General features: G+C 43.0%; 1 protein-coding gene across 1 annotated transcript in view; it reads right to left on the reverse strand.

Moving 5' to 3' along the window:
- The window catches only part of LOC140715724 (scavenger receptor cysteine-rich domain-containing protein DMBT1-like), a 90,935-nt gene that overhangs the window by 67,484 nt on the left and 5,934 nt on the right, over positions 1-17,517 (reverse strand). The window contains exons 3-6 of the mRNA XM_073028096.1: positions 15,128-15,442; positions 13,483-13,797; positions 6,739-7,053; positions 1,533-1,847 (exon numbers count right to left, since the gene is read on the reverse strand). Of these exons, the coding sequence (XP_072884197.1) occupies positions 1,533-1,847; positions 6,739-7,053; positions 13,483-13,797; positions 15,128-15,442 (1,260 nt within the window). The remainder of the gene's footprint in view (positions 1-1,532; positions 1,848-6,738; positions 7,054-13,482; positions 13,798-15,127; positions 15,443-17,517) is intronic.

Consider the following 17,517-nt stretch of genomic DNA (forward strand, 5'->3'; position numbering starts at 1 on the left):
AGAGTTACATTACTGTTGTCAACGTCTTATAAAGTATAAGAATAGAGAGTGCTCGCACATGATCATGCCTTCAGAGACAGATGTCAGTCAATATCCCAGTCCTGCTCTCCTCCACAGGAATGTGATAAATTGTTGTGCTGACAGCAGTCCATATACAAGGAAATAGTATCATAACCCACATCACATGCGGTGGAGAAGAATCACCGACACACACTGCACACACGCCTTTCGTCAGCCTGTGAAAGAAGTCGCATGAAGGGATACTATGCTCTAACCTGACGATGAAATTTGTCTCTGTATGCTGTCATGTCAACAATAACAATAAGGATAAGCAGCAAACACATCCCTAATTGTGATGCGTTCTTCCGGATTTAATATTGAGTTGGGGTCACTGGAAACCACAGAATGATCAATTCTCATCAGCCGGACAACGAGCGACTTATGTGCTGTATCTTAGGGAAAACATCAATCAGAAACAGGAGAATGATTAGGCTAGTGTGCCCATTTTATCTACTGTGCAACTTATCATGGATGATATATTATCCTCTGAACTACATTCTCTTCCCTTCTTCCTGTAATATCTGACGCCAAACTGGGGCTTACGTAAGCCATGACATCTTATGATTGATTTTACATACAGTTTCCTGGACTGTGATGTTGGACTTTGCTATTGAAATTCTGAAGACATTGTCGGCACCCATAAAAGGCACCTAACCTGATCATTGGCAGTTGTCTCAGATAGTTAGAATGGAAATGTCTCTTCATACCATTGCCTGAAACTGCTGGACGAGCCTGCTGCACAACTAATAGGGGTATACGGTCACGTCACAGTATATGCTCCGATACTTGTTCAGGAATTGTGAATCTGAACACAAACTACGGAATCATTTTATGGATGCTGCAAAACATGCCTCAAAATAAGTATTCATTTCTTTATCAATCAAAATTTTATTAACTTATTTATTTCCTCTTATCTTTACAACATTATTTTTTTAATTTTACCTATCTAACAAAACACCCATCTGTCTATATACCTGTCCCTTTCTTATTATTATTATTTTAAACTAACATCTCAGTACACAGTGGTAAAACCTGAGGTACAGGCAGAGCTAAGTATACTCATTTTTCAATTGCTGAGAATTTTCTCACTATTCTAGTCTTATTTGAACATTCAGCTTTCTGCAGATTTGCATTATTATTGCTGTCTGTCAAAATATATCATGCTATGATACAGTGACATTGGGATAGTACCAGTTGTACATGCTTCTGTTCCGACAACGGACTCATCTTACATATTCTTTGATTTTCCTCTTTTAAATCACCATATTTCTGGTGTTTTTCACGAATCAGTTCCTGTACGTTATGTCTGCGGGGAATGCCTATATCTATAAAGTTTGCTGTTAATCAGTGCTTATTCAGTAATATTTCATCTGGATGGTTATTCTATCATAGAGTCATAGAAAACTTTAGACAGAAAGCAGTCGTAGAAAAATAGAAAGCAAACACAAAGAGGTTCCTTGTTGTAAGCCTACCTTCCGTACAAATCACTCCTGCATCCTCTCCGTGACTGCAGTTATGAATCCCCCACCCTCGGAAGGAACATTCCTCAAGGGCGGATTCATTTCCAATGCACGCAACATCGTCCATCCAGATATTCCCGTTGCCTTGCCCAAAGCGTGCCCCCGGTATTGCTGCTGCAGCAGAGGGACAGCCCAACTCATTGCAGACAACCTTGGCATCGTCAGTACCCCATCCATTGTCGCATACTGTTCCCCATCGTGTATTGTGCCGCACCTCCACTCTCCCTGAACAATGATCGCTGCCGCCTACCAGCCTTATTTCCGGCTCTGGAATGACATTCAAAGAAGAAATTACTGTATTTTTTAGAGTTTCGCTTACAGGTTTGTTCAGTTCTACGTTCCTGGCTATAACACAACATGTGAATGTTTGCACAAACTGAACCAGCATTGTTGGAGCGCTGAGTGTTGGGATAGGCCAGTGGTGAAAGTGGACTTTCAGGCATTGGCTCAACAGAGTCATTGACACGGAAGTGGCACTGGCTCCGGGTAACTTACTGTTTGAGTTCCTCTTGCGTTTCCTTTTCTTTTTCTTGTGTCAGGCATTCTTACTATAGTTAAAAAGGCCTTTGTGGGTTATTCACTGCTGATGTTGGAGTCTTGGGAGCCCCACGGGCAACTATATGTGATGAGGTGTATCCAGCTGCAGATACTGCAAGACCGTACTGTGGATCGGGAGCTGCAGCTGCAAGACTTTCGGCTTGTACGGGAGAGTGAGGAGATCATCCAGAGGTTCTATATCACTGCCTTTTACACCTGGGTTGAACTTTGATCTTTGCATGCAGGGTTGGTAAATTATCACAATGTCAATAGCGTATCACTAAATTTGGTGGGGTGGGGGGTGGGAAGAGTAACACCATGGGGAAAGCTTCAATGCTAATGGCTGCTGACAGTTAGAACGGAAATTTCTCTTCATATCATCACCTGAACTACAGGACAAGCCTGGTGCACAATTAAGAGCGGTATCTGGTCATGACACAGTATATGCTCCGATCGTTGTTCAGAAATTGTGCATCTGAATCCAAACTACAGAATCACTTTCATGGATGCTGCAACACTTGTATTCAAATAATTATTTATTTCTTTATCAATCAGAGTTTTCTGAACTTATTTATTTATTCCTTTGTTTACAACAGATTTTTAAAATTTTACCCATCGAACAAAATACCTATCTGTCTATCTATCTGCCTGATGATTATTATTTTTGTTATTTTAAATAATATAATTTAGTTTGCTGCCAGTATGCCACCAGCTGGCGAGCACAAACTGGAAAACCTGAGGTGCTGGCAGAGCCAAGCATACTCATTTTTCAATTGCTAAGAATTTTCGCATATTCTTGTCCAATTTGAACTTTTAGTTTTCTGCAGATTTGCATTATTATTGCTGGCTATCAAAATATATCATGCAATTATATAGTGATATTTGGATGGTACCACTTGTACATGTTTCTGTTCGAACAACAAATACCCTCCTTATCTTACATAGTCTTTGAATTTCCTCTTTTAATTCACCATATTTCTGGAGTTTTTCACGAATCAGTTTCTGTACGTTATGTGTGAGGGGAATGACTATATCTATAAAGTCAGCTGTTCATCGATGCTTATTCAGTAATATTTTATCTGGATGGTTATTCTATCATAGAGTCGTAGAAAATTTTAGCACAGCATCAGGCTCTATGATGAGCCTCTGAATGAAGACGCTTCCCCTCAAGATCCCCTTAAACTTTTTACCTTTCACTCTTTGCTCATGACATCTATTTGTAGTCCCACCCGAACTATGAAAAGGTTGTTTCCAATTACCCTATCTATACCCCGCATAATGGTGTATACTTGCATTGAATCTCGACTCAGTGTTTTACCCACAAAGTATAAAGTCCTAACCTATGCAATCTTTGTAACCAGTCTAAAACTTCAGCACATTTCTATTGTTGCGTGGTGGAACTTATATTGACAGAATGCAATACATTTTGACAAGGAGCATCAATGCCCTTAAAGGGAAATTCCAACAAAAACTAGTGTATATGGCCAAATTCATCATGGATAAAGCACTTCCCTCTACTGAGCACAGTAACACAGTGTTCTGTTGCAGGAAAGCAGCATCCATCACTCAGGTCATGCACTCTTCTCACCTGCGATCAGGAAGATATGAGAGCATCAAGACTCATACCACCAGGTTCTACTGAGTTATTAGCACTCAACAATGAGAATCTCTCCCCTTTAGTCCCATTCCCCCGCCTTCTCCCCATAACCTTTGATGCCCTGACTACTCAGATATCTATCAATCTCTGCCTTAAATGCACCCAATAACTTGGCCTCCACTGGCGCCTGTGGCAACAAATTCCATAGATTCACAACCCTCAGGCTAAAATATTTTTTTCGCATCTCTGTTCTAAATGGGCACCCTGCAATCCTCAAGTCATATCCTCTCGTACTAGACTCCCCCACCATGGGAAACAACTTTGCCACATCCACTCTGTTCATGCCTTTCAACATTCAAAATGTTTCTATGAGGTCTCTCCTCATTCTTCTAAACTCCAAGGAGTACAGTCCAAGAGCGGTCAAACGTTCCTCATATGGTAACCCTCTCAATCCTGGAATCATTCTAGTGAATCTTCTCTGAACCCGCTCCAATGTCAGTATATCCTTTCTTAAGTAAGGAGCCCAACACTGCACACAGTATTCCAAGTGAGGTCTTACCAGTGTCTTATAGAGCCTCAACATCACATCCATGCTCCTATACTCCATTCCTCTAGAAATGAATGCCAGCATTGCATTCGCCTTCTTCACCACCGACTCAACCTGGAGGTTAACTTTAAGGGTATCCTGCACGAGGACTACTAAGTCCCGTTGCGTCTCAGAACTTTGAATTCTCTCCCCATTTAAATAATAGTCTGCCGTTTATTTCTTCTACCAAAGTGCATGACCGTACACTTCCCAACATTGTAATTCATTTGCCACTTCTTTGCCCATTCCCCCAATCTATCCAAGTCTCTCTGCAGACTCTCTGTTTCCTCAGCACTACCGGCTCCTCCACCTATCTTTGTATCATCAGCAAACTTAGCCACAAAGCCATCTAATCCATAGTCCAAATTGTTGATATACAACGTAAAAAGAAGCGGCCCCAACACAGACCCCTGTGGAACGCCACTAGTAACCGGCAGCGAACCCTTTATTCCCACACTCTGTTTCCTGCCAGTCAACCAACATTCTATCCACGAATTGAACTTTCCCGTAATTCCATGGGCTCTTATCTTGTTTAGCAGCCTCATGTGCGGCACCTTAACAAAGGCCTTCTGAAAATCCAAATACACAACATCCACTGCATTTCCCTTGTCCAGCCTACTTGTAATTTCCTCAAAAAGTGCACTAGGTTTGTCAGGCAGAATTTTCCTTTAAGGAAACCATACTGAGTTCTGCCTGTCTTGTCATACGCCTCCAGGTACTCCGTAACCTCATCCTTGACAATCGACTCCAAAAACTTCCCAACCACCGATGTCAAGCCAACAGGTCTATAATTTCCTTTTTGCTTCCTTGTCACCTTCTTAAATAGTGGAGTGACATTTGCAATCTTCCAGTCCTCCGGAACCAGGCCAGAATCTATCGACTTTTCAAAGATCATTGCTAATGCCTCCGCGATCTCCATAGCTTCAGAACACGAGGGTGCAGTCCATCTGGTCCAGGAGATTTATCTACCCTTCAGCTTCCTTAGTACTTTCTCTGTCGTAATTGTGACTGTGCATATTTCTCTTCCCTGACAACCTTGACTGTCCGGTAAATTGCTGATGTCTTCCTCAGTGAAGACTGATGCAAAATACTCATTCAGTTCCTCTGCCATCCCCTTATCTCCCATTACAATTTCTCTAGCATCATTTTCTATCGGTCCTATTTCTACTCTCACCTGTCTTTTACTCTTTATATAGTTGAAAAAGCTTTTAGTATCCTCTTTGATATTATTTTCTACCTTCCTTTCATAGTTCACCTTTTCCCTCTAAATGATCCTCTTAGTTTCCTTTCGTAAGCATTAAAAAACTTCCCATTCCTCTGTCTTCCCACTAATTTTTGCTTCCTTGTATACCCTCTGCTTTGCTTTTACTTTGGCTTTGACTTCTTGCCAGCCACGGGTGTATTCTTTTTCCCATTCCAAAATTTCTTCTTCTTTGGAATACATCTCTCTTGCACCTTCCTCACTTCTCGCAGAAACTCCAGCCACTGCTGCTCCGCCGCCCTTCCCGCTATTGACCCTTTCCAGTCAACGTTGGCCAGTTCCTCTCTCTTGCCACTGTAATTTCCTTTACACTGAAATACTAACACATCAGATTCTGGCTTCTCTTTCTCAAATTTCACGGTGAACTCAATCATGTTGTGATCACTGCCTCCTAAGGGTTCCTTCACTTACATCTCTCTAATCATCTCTTGATCATTACACAATACCCAAACCAGTACAGCCGATCCCCTTGTGTGCCCAAAAAACAAACTGTTCTAAAAAGCCATTTCGTAGACATTCTACAAATCCTCTTTTGCGATCCAGTGCCAACCTGATTTTCCCAATCCACTCGCGTTAAAATACCCCACAATTATCATAACACTGCCCTTCTGTCAAGCCTTTTCTAATTCCTGTTGGAATTTGTAGTTCACGTCACTGCAGCTGTTTGGAGGCCTGTAGATAACTGCAGGATATCTTGGACGCGATCAGAAACATCCCAGACCCTGGCACCAGGAAGGCAAACTACAATCCGGGTCTTCTGATCGCGTCCTCAGAATCGCCTATCTGACCCCCAAACTATTGAGTCCCCTACTACTACTGCCTTGCTCTTCCTTTCCCTACCCTACTGAGCTACAGGGCCGGACTCTGTGCCGAAGGCACGACCACTATCGCTTCCCCCGGGTAGGCTGTTCCCCCCGAAAGTACTCAAACAGGAGTACTTATTGCCAAGGGTACAGCCACTAGGGTATTCACTAGTACCTGACTCCAGCACTTCAAGCAACACAGTACAAATGTTAATTAGGTTGAGCTGCCTCAACAAAGTCAAGCATCGGTACGTAAATTCTCATTGTTTTACCCACAGCAACTAGAGTGGCTGGCCTCATTATTAAAAATAGAGTCTTTGTTAATCCCAATAGAGAGAAAGCAGAAACAAAGAGGTTCCCCATTCTATGCCTACCTTCTGCACAAATCACTCCTGCATCCTCTCCGTGACGGCAGTTATGAACCCCCCATTCTCGGAAGGAACATTCCCATAGGGTGGATTCATTTCCATTGCATGCAACATCATCCATCCAGATATACCCGCTGCCTTGCCCGAAGCGTGCCCTCGGTATTGCTGCTGCGGCAGAGGGACAACCCAACTGATTGCAGACAACCTTGGCGTCCTCAGTGCCCCATCCATCGTCACATACTGTTCCCCATTGTGCATTGTACCGCACCTCCACTCTCCCTGAACAACGATCCCTGCCGCCAATCAGCCTTATTTCCGGCCCTGGAATGACATTCAAAGAAAAAATTACTGCATTTTTCAGAGTTACGCTTACAGGTATTTTTTGTTCCGCGTTCCTATCCATAACACAGCACGTGAATGTTTGCACAAGCGGAGCCATCACTGTTGCAGCACTGCTTGTTCAGAGAGTCCGGTGGTAAAAGTGGATTGCCAGGCATTGGCTCAAAGGAATCTCCGGCATAGAAGAGGCAATTGCTCTGGGTAACTTGAGAGGGATACTTAGTGGAGTTTAGAAGACCCTTGCGTGTTATTTACATTGGATAATGCAGTCTTGGGAGCCCCATGAGCAACTGCATTTACGTGAGGTGTGCCCAGCTGCAGATACTGCAAGACCGTGCTATGAACCGGGAGCAGCTGCTGCAAAATCTTCCGTTTGTACCGGAGAGTGAGCAGATCACACAGAGGTTCTGGGAACCGTAGGTGCAGGAATCTGATAACAGAGCGACTGTCAGGGGAAGGAATTAGCCGGTAACTAGGCAGTTAGCTCACAGCAGCTCTTGAGTAACTACCCTGAATAATAAGTGTAACATTTTGGATACTATTTTTTTGAGGTAACTTCTAAGGAGAATGCCAAGGAGACCAGGTGGGTTGCACTGACCATGGATTGCAGAAAGGAAAGTGGGAGAGTCGGGAGCGTTTGAGTTGGAGGACTCAATAGACAGAGGGATCTGAAAAATATTCTGTTGACGTGAATGGCACACAAAGGTGGTCTGCTGACTCACAGGTGCTAGGGTAATAGATGACACGGATCGCGTCCATAGCATTGTGGAGGGCGAGGGAGAGCAGCCAGAAGTCTTGGTACAAAATATGTTAAGCAGGGAGGATTTGAAGAGCTACGCAGAATGCTGAGACGCAGCACATTCAAGACTACTGCCTGCAACACGTGCTATGGATAGATAGGAGTTTCTTTGGAAGAGATTGAGAATCCCGGATGCTCTTTTGCCTCCCTGGTGTCAGCGTCCGCGATATCTTGGACTGAGTTTTCAGTAGTCTCAAGAGGGAGGCTGAGCAGCTAGATGTTGTGGTCCATGAAGAGACCATGACGTGGATAGGAAGGAGGAGGTCCTGCAAAGAGAATTTAGGGAGTTAGGTACAAAGTTGAAGTACAGGACCTCCAGGGTTGCAATCTCAGGATTGTTACGCATGCCACATGCTACTGAGGCCAGAAATACGAGGGAAATACTGCTAAATACTTGGCTAAGGAGTTGGGGCAGGAGGGAGGGCTTCATGTTTTTGGACAATTGGGCCTTGTTCCAGGGAAGGTGGGACCTGTTCCGACGGGACGGGTTGCATCTGAACTGGAGGGGCACTGACATCCTTGCGGGAAGGTTTGCTGGTGCTGCTCCGGTGCGGTTTAAACTAGATTTGCAGGGGAAGGGGAACCATTGTGTTAGAGTAGAATACACACACAAAATGCAGGCGGAACACAGCAAGCCAGTCAGCATCTATAAGGAGAAGCACCGTTGACATCTCGGGCCGTGAATTTCCAGCATCTGCAGATTTCCTCGTGTTTGTTAGAGTAGATGTAGAGTAGAGGTGGAGGAGGATAAAGGTCATGCGAGAGCTGCAACTACAGTGCATGGAGTAAAGCCAGATCTAGCATAAAAGAGGCTTTGAGGCAAGAGAAAAAGAATAAAGGGTGTAAAAGTAGTAAGGTAGAAGGGCTAAAGTGCGTGTACGTCAATGCAAGTAGCATCAGGAACAAAGGTGATGAACTGAGAGCTTGGATACATATGATGTAGTGGCCAATACAGAGACTTGGCTAGCAGCAGGGCAGGAATGGATTCTCAATATTCCTGGATTTAAGTGTTTTAAAAGGGATAGAGATGGGGGGGAAAGGGGAGGACCAGTGGCATTGCTGGTCAGGGATACTATTACAGCTACAGAATGGGTGGGCAATGTAACAAGAACCTCTTTTGAGTCAGTATGGGTGGAAATCAGGAAAAGGAAAGGAGCAGTTACTCTATTGGGAGTATTCTATAGGCCCCCCGGTAACAGAAGGGATACAGAGGAGCAGATTGGGAGGCAGATTTTGGAAAGTTACGAAAATAACAGGGTTGTTATCATGGGTGACTTTAATTTCCCTAATATTGATTGGCACCTGATTAGTCCCAATGGTTTAGATGGGGCAGAGTTTGTCAAGTGCGCCCAGGATGGATTCCTGTCAAAGTACGTTGACAGGCCGACTAGGGGGAATGCCATACTAGGTCTAGTATTAGGTAACAAACCGGGTCAGGTCGCAGATCTCTCAGTGGGTGACCACCGCTCCCTGGTCTTTAACATTATCATGTAAAAGGATACAATTAGAGAGGAAGGAAAATTTTTAATTGGGGACGGGCAAATTATGATCTATAAGGCTGGAACTTGCGGGTGTTAATTGGGATGATGTTTTTGCAAGGGAGTGTACTATGGACATGTGGTCGATGTTTAGGGATCTCTTGCAGGATGTTAGGGATAAAATTGTCCTGGTGAGGATGTAAAGAATGGTAGGGTGAAGGAACCATGTGTGACAAGTGAGTTGGAGAATCCAGTCAGATGGAAGAAGGCAGCGTACGTAGGGTTTAGGAAGCAAGGATCAGATGAGTCCATTGAGGAATATACGGCAGCAAGAAAGGAGCTTAAGAAAGGGCTGAGGAGAGCAAGAAGGGGACATGAGAAGGCCTTGTGGAGTGGAGTAAAGGAAAACCCAAAGGCATTCTCCAATTATGTTAAGAACAAAAAGTTGACAGGAGTTAAGGTAGGACCGATTAGAGATAAGGGTGGGAAGATGTGCCTAGAGGCTGTGCAAGTGAGCGAGGTCCTCAATGAATACTTATCTTCAGAATTCACCAATGAGAGGGAACGTGATGATTGTGAGGACAATATTCCCCAAAATTCCCCAGGGTGCTACACAAGGCGAGGGAAGAGATTGCTGAGCCTCTGGCTAGGATATCTATGCCCTCATTGTCCATGGGAAAGGTACCAATGGATTGGAGGGAGGCGAATGTTGTTCCCTTGTTCAAAAAAGGCAGTAGGGATAATCCAGGTAATTATAGACCAGTGAGCCTTACGTCTGTGGTGGGAACAGCGTTGGAAAAGATTCTTAGAGATAGAATCTATGGGCATTTAGAGAATCATGTTCTGATCAGAGACAACCATCATGGCTTTGTGAAGAGCAGATCGTGTCTAACAAGCCCAATAGAGTTCTTTTAAGAGGTGATCAGGCATTTAGATGAGGGTAGTGCAGTGACTGTGATCTACATGGATTTTATTAAGACATCTGACAAAGTACCACACGGTAGGCTTATTCAGAAAGGCAGAAGGCATGGGATCCAGGGAAGCTTGGACAGGTGGATTCATAATTGGCTTGCCTGCAAAAAGCAGAGGGTCATGGTGGAGGGAGTACATTCGGATTGGAGGGTTGTGACTAGTCGTGTCCCACAAGGATCAGTTGTGTGACCTCTACATTTCATGATTTTTATTAACGACCTGCATGTGGTGTTAGAAGGGTGTTTTGACAAGTTTGCAGACAACACAAAGGTTGGTGGTGCTGTGAATTGTGTTGAGGATAGTCGAAGATTGCAGAGAGACATTGATAGGACGCTGAAGTGGGCTGTGAAGTGGCAGATCTAGTTCAATCCGGAGAGTGTGAGGTAGTACACTTTGGAAGGACAAACTCCAGGCAGAGGACAAAGTAAACGGCAGGATACCTGGAGTGCAGTGGAGCAGAGGCTTCTGCGGTTACACGTCCACAGATCGCTGAACGTTGCCTCACAGGTAGATAGGGTCGTTAGGAAAGCTTATGGAGTGTTAGCTTTCGTAAGTCGAGGGATAGAGTTTAGGAGTCACGGGGTAATAATGCAGCCCTATTAAAACTCTGGTTAGGCCGCACTTGGAGTACTGTGTCCAGTTCTAGTCGCCCTACTATAGGGAGACCGTGGAAGCATTGGAAAGGATACAGAGAAAATTTACCAGCATGCTATCTGGTTTTGAGAGCATGCATTATGATCAGAGATTAAGGGAGCTAGGGCTTTACTCTTTGTAGAGAAGGAAGATGAGAGGAGACATGATAGAGGTATACAAGATATTAAGACGAATAGATAGAGTGGACAGCCAATGCCTCTTCCCCAGGGGCACCACTGCTCAATGCAAGAAGACATGGCTTTAAGTTAAGGGAAGGAAAGTTCAAGGGGGATATTAGAGGAAGGTTTATTACTCAGAAAATGTTTGGTCCATGGAATGCACTGCCAGGGTCAGTGGTAGAGGCATACACTAGTGAAATTTAAGAGACTACTCGACAGGTATATGGAGGAATTTAAGGTGGAGGGTGAAATGGGGGGCAGGGTTTAAGGGTCGGCACAACATTGAGGGCCAAATGGCCTGTACTGCGCTGTATTGGTCTTCATTCTTTGGATGGTAGAAATAGAATGATTTAGCAGATACATGCGTTGCTGAGAATTTGGAGCAGGGGGTGAAGTGCTTCAGGTTCTTGGATCATTCGAATCTCTACTGGGGGAGGAATGACCTGTACAGAAGAGAAAGGTTGCAGCTGAAGTCGATGGAGTCCAATCTTCTCGCGCACTAGTTTCTTAGAGCTGTTGTGGAGGTTTAAATTAATTTTGCTGGGGGGGGGGGGGGGTGGAAACCAATGGGAATGTGGTCAGCACAGCGCGGATGGTAAAAAAGCAAAGATGGCGTACAGGCAAGCTGGTAGCAAGGTCAGGCAGATGATCGAACAAAAAAGCTACCAGCAGAGCATCACTGCATTCGGGATGCAGAATCAAAAAGAGTTACATTAATGTCTAAGAGTTCTCAACGTCTTGTAAAGTATAAGCATAGAGTGTGCTCACACATGATCACGCCTTCAGAGACAGATGTCAGTGAATATCCCAGTTTTGCTCTCCCTCCACAGGAATGTGGTGAGTTGTTGTGCTGACAGCAGTCCATATACAAGGCAATAGTTTTCTAACCCACATCACATGCGGTTGAGAAGAATCACAGACACACACTGCACACACACCTTTCGTCAGCCTGTGAAAGAAGTCGTATGAAGGGATACTGAGCTCTAACATAATGATGAAATTTGTCTCTCTATGCTGTCATGTCAACAACATCAATAATGACGAGCAGCAACCACGTCCCTAATTGTGATGCGTTGTTCTAGATTTAATATTGAGTTTGGGTCACTGGAAACCACAGAATGCTCAATTCTCATCAGCCAGACAGTAGGCGACTTACGGGCTTTATCTTAGGGCAAATGTTAGTCAGAAACAGGAGAATAATTAGGCTCGTGTGGTTATTTCAATCTACTGTGCAACTCATCATGGACGATATATTATCCTGTGAACTACATTCTCTTCCCTTCTTCCCGTAATATCTGACGCCAAACTTGGGTTTATGTAAGCCATTATATCTTATGATTGAATTCACATCTGTTTTTCTGGACTGTGATGTTGGACTTTGCTATAGAATTTCTGAAGGCATTGTTGGCGCCCATATAAGGGCCCTAACCTGATCATTGGCAGTTGTCTCAGGCTGCTGATAGAACGGAAATTTCTCTTCATATCATCGCCTGAAACTGCTGGACAAGGCTGGTGCACAATTAATAGAGGTAGCCGGTCACGTCACATTATCTGCTCCAATAGTTGTTCAAGAATTGTGAATAATTTCCTCTTTTATGATGCATTGTAAGTGTTGTTACTTCGATCTACTTGTTTGCTATTTTTGAATAATAATAATAATAAAATGATTTGAAAAGACAAAAGAAAGAATTGTGAATCTGAACCCAGACTATGGAATCATTTTCTGGATGCTGCAATACGTCTCAAAATAAGTATTCATTTCTTTATCAATCAGATTTTTATTAACTTATTTATTTATTCCTGTATTTACAACATATTTTTTAATTTTACCCATCTAACAAAACACCCATCTGTCTATCTACCTGACCACTCTTATTACTATTATTTTAAGCTAACATCTCATTACACGGTCGTAAAACCTGAGCTACCGGCTGAGCTAAGCATACTCATTTTTCAATTGCTGAGAGTTTTTGCACTGTTCTAGTCCTATTTGAACGTTTAGCATTCTGCAGATTTGCCTTATTATTACTGTTTGTCAAAATATATCATGCTATTATATAGTGACATTGGGATGGTACCAGTTGTACATGCTTCTGTTCAGACAACGAATACCCAACTCATCTTACATAATCTTTGAATTTCTCTTTCAATTCACCATATTTCTGGTGTTTTTCATGAATGGGTTTCTGTACGTTATGTGTGAGGGGAATGACTAGATCTATAAAGTTAGCTGTTCATCAATGCTTATTCAGTAATATTTCATCTGGATGGTTATTCTATCATTGAGTCATAGAAAACTTTAGACAGAAGGCAGTCGTAGAAACAAACAGGTTCTTTGTTCTATGCTTACCTCCCGTACAAATCACTCCTGCATCCTCTCCGTGACTGCAGTTATGAATCCCCCACCCTCGGAAGGAACATTCCACAAGGGTGGATTCATTTCCATTACACGCAACATCATCCATCCAGATATTCCCGCTGCCTTTTCCAAAGTGTGCACCCGGTATTGCTGCTGCCGCAGACGGACAGCCCAACTCACTGCAGACAACCTTGGCGTCGTCAGTGTCCCATCCATCGTCGCATACTGTTCCCCATCGTGCAATGTGCCGCACCTCCACTCTCCCTGAACAGCGATCGTTGCCGCCTACCAGCCTTATTTCGGGCTCTGGAATGAGAGCCAAAGAAGAAATTACTATATTTTACAGAGTTTTGCTTACAAGTTTGTTCTATTCCACGTTCCTGGCCATAACACAACATGTGAATGTTTGCACAAGCTGAGCCAGCATTGTTGGGAGCGCTGAGTGTTGGGATAGGCCAGTGGTGAAAGTGGACTGTCAGGCATTGGCTCAAAGGAGTCGTCGGCACTGAAGTGGCACTGGCTCTGGGTAACCTGTCTGTTTGAGTTTCTCTTACGTTTTTCTTTCTTCTTGTTGTGTCAGGCATACTTACTATAGTTTAAAAGGCTTTTGCAGGTTATTCACTGCTAATGTTGATGTCTTGGGAGCCTCACGGGCAACTACATGTGCGTGAGGTGCATCTAGCTGCAGATACTGCAAGACTGTGCTATGGATCGGGAACAGCAGCTGCAAGACTTTCGGCTTGTACGGGAGAGTGAGGAAATCATCCAGAGGTTCTATATCACTGCCTTTTACACCTGTGTTGAACTTTGTTCTTTGCATGCAGAGTTGGTATATCATATCTTCATATCATCACCTGAAACTGCATGACAATTAATAGGGGTATCTGGTGGTGTCAACAGTATACACTCCGATCGTTGCCCTGGAATTGTGAATTTGAATCCAAACCACGGATTCTTTTTCATGGATACTGCAACTCTTGCCTCAAAATAATTATGTATTTCCTTATCAATCGTATTTTTCTGAACTTATTTATTCCTTCCTTTGTTTACAACATATTTTTAAATTTTACCCATCTAAGAAAACACCCATTTGTCTATCAACCTGACGATTATTATTATTATTGTTAATTTAAATGATATAATGATTTAGTATGCTGCCAGTACACCACCACCCGGCTCGTACAAGCTGGAAAACCTGAGGTAACGGCAGTGCTAAGCATACTCATTTGTCAATTTCTCAGAATGTTCACACTATTCCAGTCCTATTTGAATGTTTAGCTTTCTGCAAATTTGATTATTGCTGTCAGACAAAATATATCATGCTATTATATAGTCACATTTGGATGGTACCAGCTGTATATGCTTCTGTTCAGACAACGAATACCCTCCTCATCTTACATAGCCTTTGAATTTCTCTTTTTCAATTCACCATATTTCTGCTGTTTTTCACTAATCGGTTTCTGTAAGTTATGTGTGAGAGAATGACTGTATCTATAGTTAGCTGTTCATCAGTGCTTATTCAATAATATTTTAACTGGATGGTTAATCTATCAAAGAGTCGTACAAAACTTTAGACAGAAAGCAGTCGTAGAAAGACATAAAGCAGAAACAAAGAGGTTCTTTGTTCTATGCCTACCATCCATACAAATAACTCCTGCATCCTGTCCATGACTGCAGTTATGAATCCCCCACCCTCGGAAGGAACATTCATCAAGGGCGGATTCGTTTCCATTGCACGCAACATCGTCCATCCAGATATTCCCGCTGCCTTTTCCAAAGTGTGCCCCCGGTATTGCTGCTGCGGCAGAGGGACAGCCCAACTCATTGCAGACAACCTTGGCGTCGTCAGTGCCCCATCCATCGTCGCATACTGTTCCCCATCGTGCATTGTGCCGCACCTCCACTCTCCCTGAACAACGATCGTTGCCGCTAACCAGTCTTATTTCAGGCTCTGGAATGGCATTCAAAGAAGAATTTACGGTATTATTCAGAGTTCTGCTTACAGGTTTGTTCAATTCCAGGTTCCGGGCCATAACACAACATGTGAATGTTTGCATATGTTGAGCCAGCATTGTTGGAGCGCTGTTTGTTGGGATAGGCAAGTGGTGAAAGTGGATTGTCAGTGATCGGCACAACGGAGTCATCCGAAGTGGCACTGGTTCTGGGTAACTTGTCTGTTTGAGTTTCTCTTACATTTTGCTTTATTGGTGTGTCAGGCATTCTTACTATAACTTAAAAGGCCTTTGCGGGTTACTCACTGCTGATATTGGAGTCTTGGGAGCGTGCTATGGATCAGGAGCAACAGTTGAACGACTTTTGGCTTGCACGGAAGAGTGATGAGATCATCCAGAGGTTCTATATCACTGCATTTTACACCAGGGTTGAACTTTGTTCTTTGCATACAGGGTTGGTAAATTATCTCAATGTTATCAAGACGTCACTAAATCTGGTGGGGGGAGAGAGTAACACCCTGGCAAAAGATTCACTGTTAATGACGGCTGATAGCAGTAGAAGATTATGTACCAATAAAAAGATCCTAAAAATGAGAAGTCCGAAATGGAGTCCGAAACTCCATGCAATACTCTGTGTGGTCTGAGCAGTGCCTTGTAGAGCATCAACATCTCATCCCTGTATTAATATTCTACACCTCTAGAAATAAACGCTGACATTGCATTTGCCTTCTTCACCACCGACTCAACCTGGAGGATAACGTTTAGAGTATTTTGAACAAGGACTCCCAAGTCCCTTTGAACGTCTGCATTTTGAATTCTCTCACCATCTAAATAATAGTCTGCCCGTTTATTTCTTCCACCAAAGTGCATGGACATACAATTTCTCTTCATGTCAGCTCCTGAAACTGCAGGACAAGCCTGGTGCACAATTAATAGGGGTATCTGGTCATGTCACAGTATATGCTCCAATCGTTGTTCTGGAATTGTGAATCTGAATCCCAACCATGGAATTTTTTAATTTTACCCATCTAACAAAACACTCATCTGTATATCTACTTGATGATTATTATTATTATTTTAAATAATATAATAATTTAATATGCTGCCAGTATGCCAATAGCCGGCTCGTACAAGCTGGAAAACCTGAGGTACCGGCAGAGATAAGCGTACTTATCTTTCAATTGCTAAGAATTTTCGCACTATTCAAGTCCTTTTCGAACTTTAGGCTTTCTGCAGATTTGCATTATTATTGCGGTCTGTCGAAATATATAATGGTATTATATAGTAATACTGGGATGGTACCACTTGTCCCTGTTTCTGTTCAGACAACAAATATTCTCCTCATCTTACATGGTCTTTGAGTTTCCTCTTTTAATGCACCATATTTCTTGTGCTTTTCACTGATCGGTTTCTGTACGTTATGTGTGAGGGGAATGACTGTATCTATAAAGTTAGCTGTTCATCAGTGCTTATTCAGTAATATTTCATCAGGATGCTGCTATCATCATAGAGTCATTGAAAACTTTAGCATAACATCAGGCTCTTTCACCCATCTAGTCCCTACTGAACCATCTATACTGCCTACTCCTATCAAGCACAACACCTGGACCATTGCTCTCCATATACCTAGCATTCAGGCCCATATCCAAAATTCTCATACATGTTGAAATTGAGTTCACATGCACAACGTCTGTTTGCAAGTTGTTCCTCTCTCATGAACCTCTGAAAAAAGACGTTTCCCTTCAAGATCCCCTTAACTATTTTACCTTTCACTCTTTGCTCATGATATCTATTTGTAGTCCCACCCAAACAGCGAAGAGCTTGTTTGCAATTCCCATATCTATACCCGCAAAATTGTGTGTACTTGCATTAAAACTGGAATCAATCTTCTACCTACAAAGTAGAAAGTCCTAACCTATGCAATCTTTGTAACCAATCTAAAACTTCAGCACATTTCTATCGTTGTGTGGTGGAACATATTTTGACCAAATGCATTACATTCTGATAAAGAGCATCAATGCCCTTAAAAGGAAATTCCGACAAAAACTAGTGTATATGGGCAAATTTATCATGG

The sequence above is a fragment of the Hemitrygon akajei genome, chromosome 24, assembly GCF_048418815.1.
Source record: "Hemitrygon akajei chromosome 24, sHemAka1.3, whole genome shotgun sequence".
Taxonomy (NCBI): domain Eukaryota; kingdom Metazoa; phylum Chordata; class Chondrichthyes; order Myliobatiformes; family Dasyatidae; genus Hemitrygon; species Hemitrygon akajei.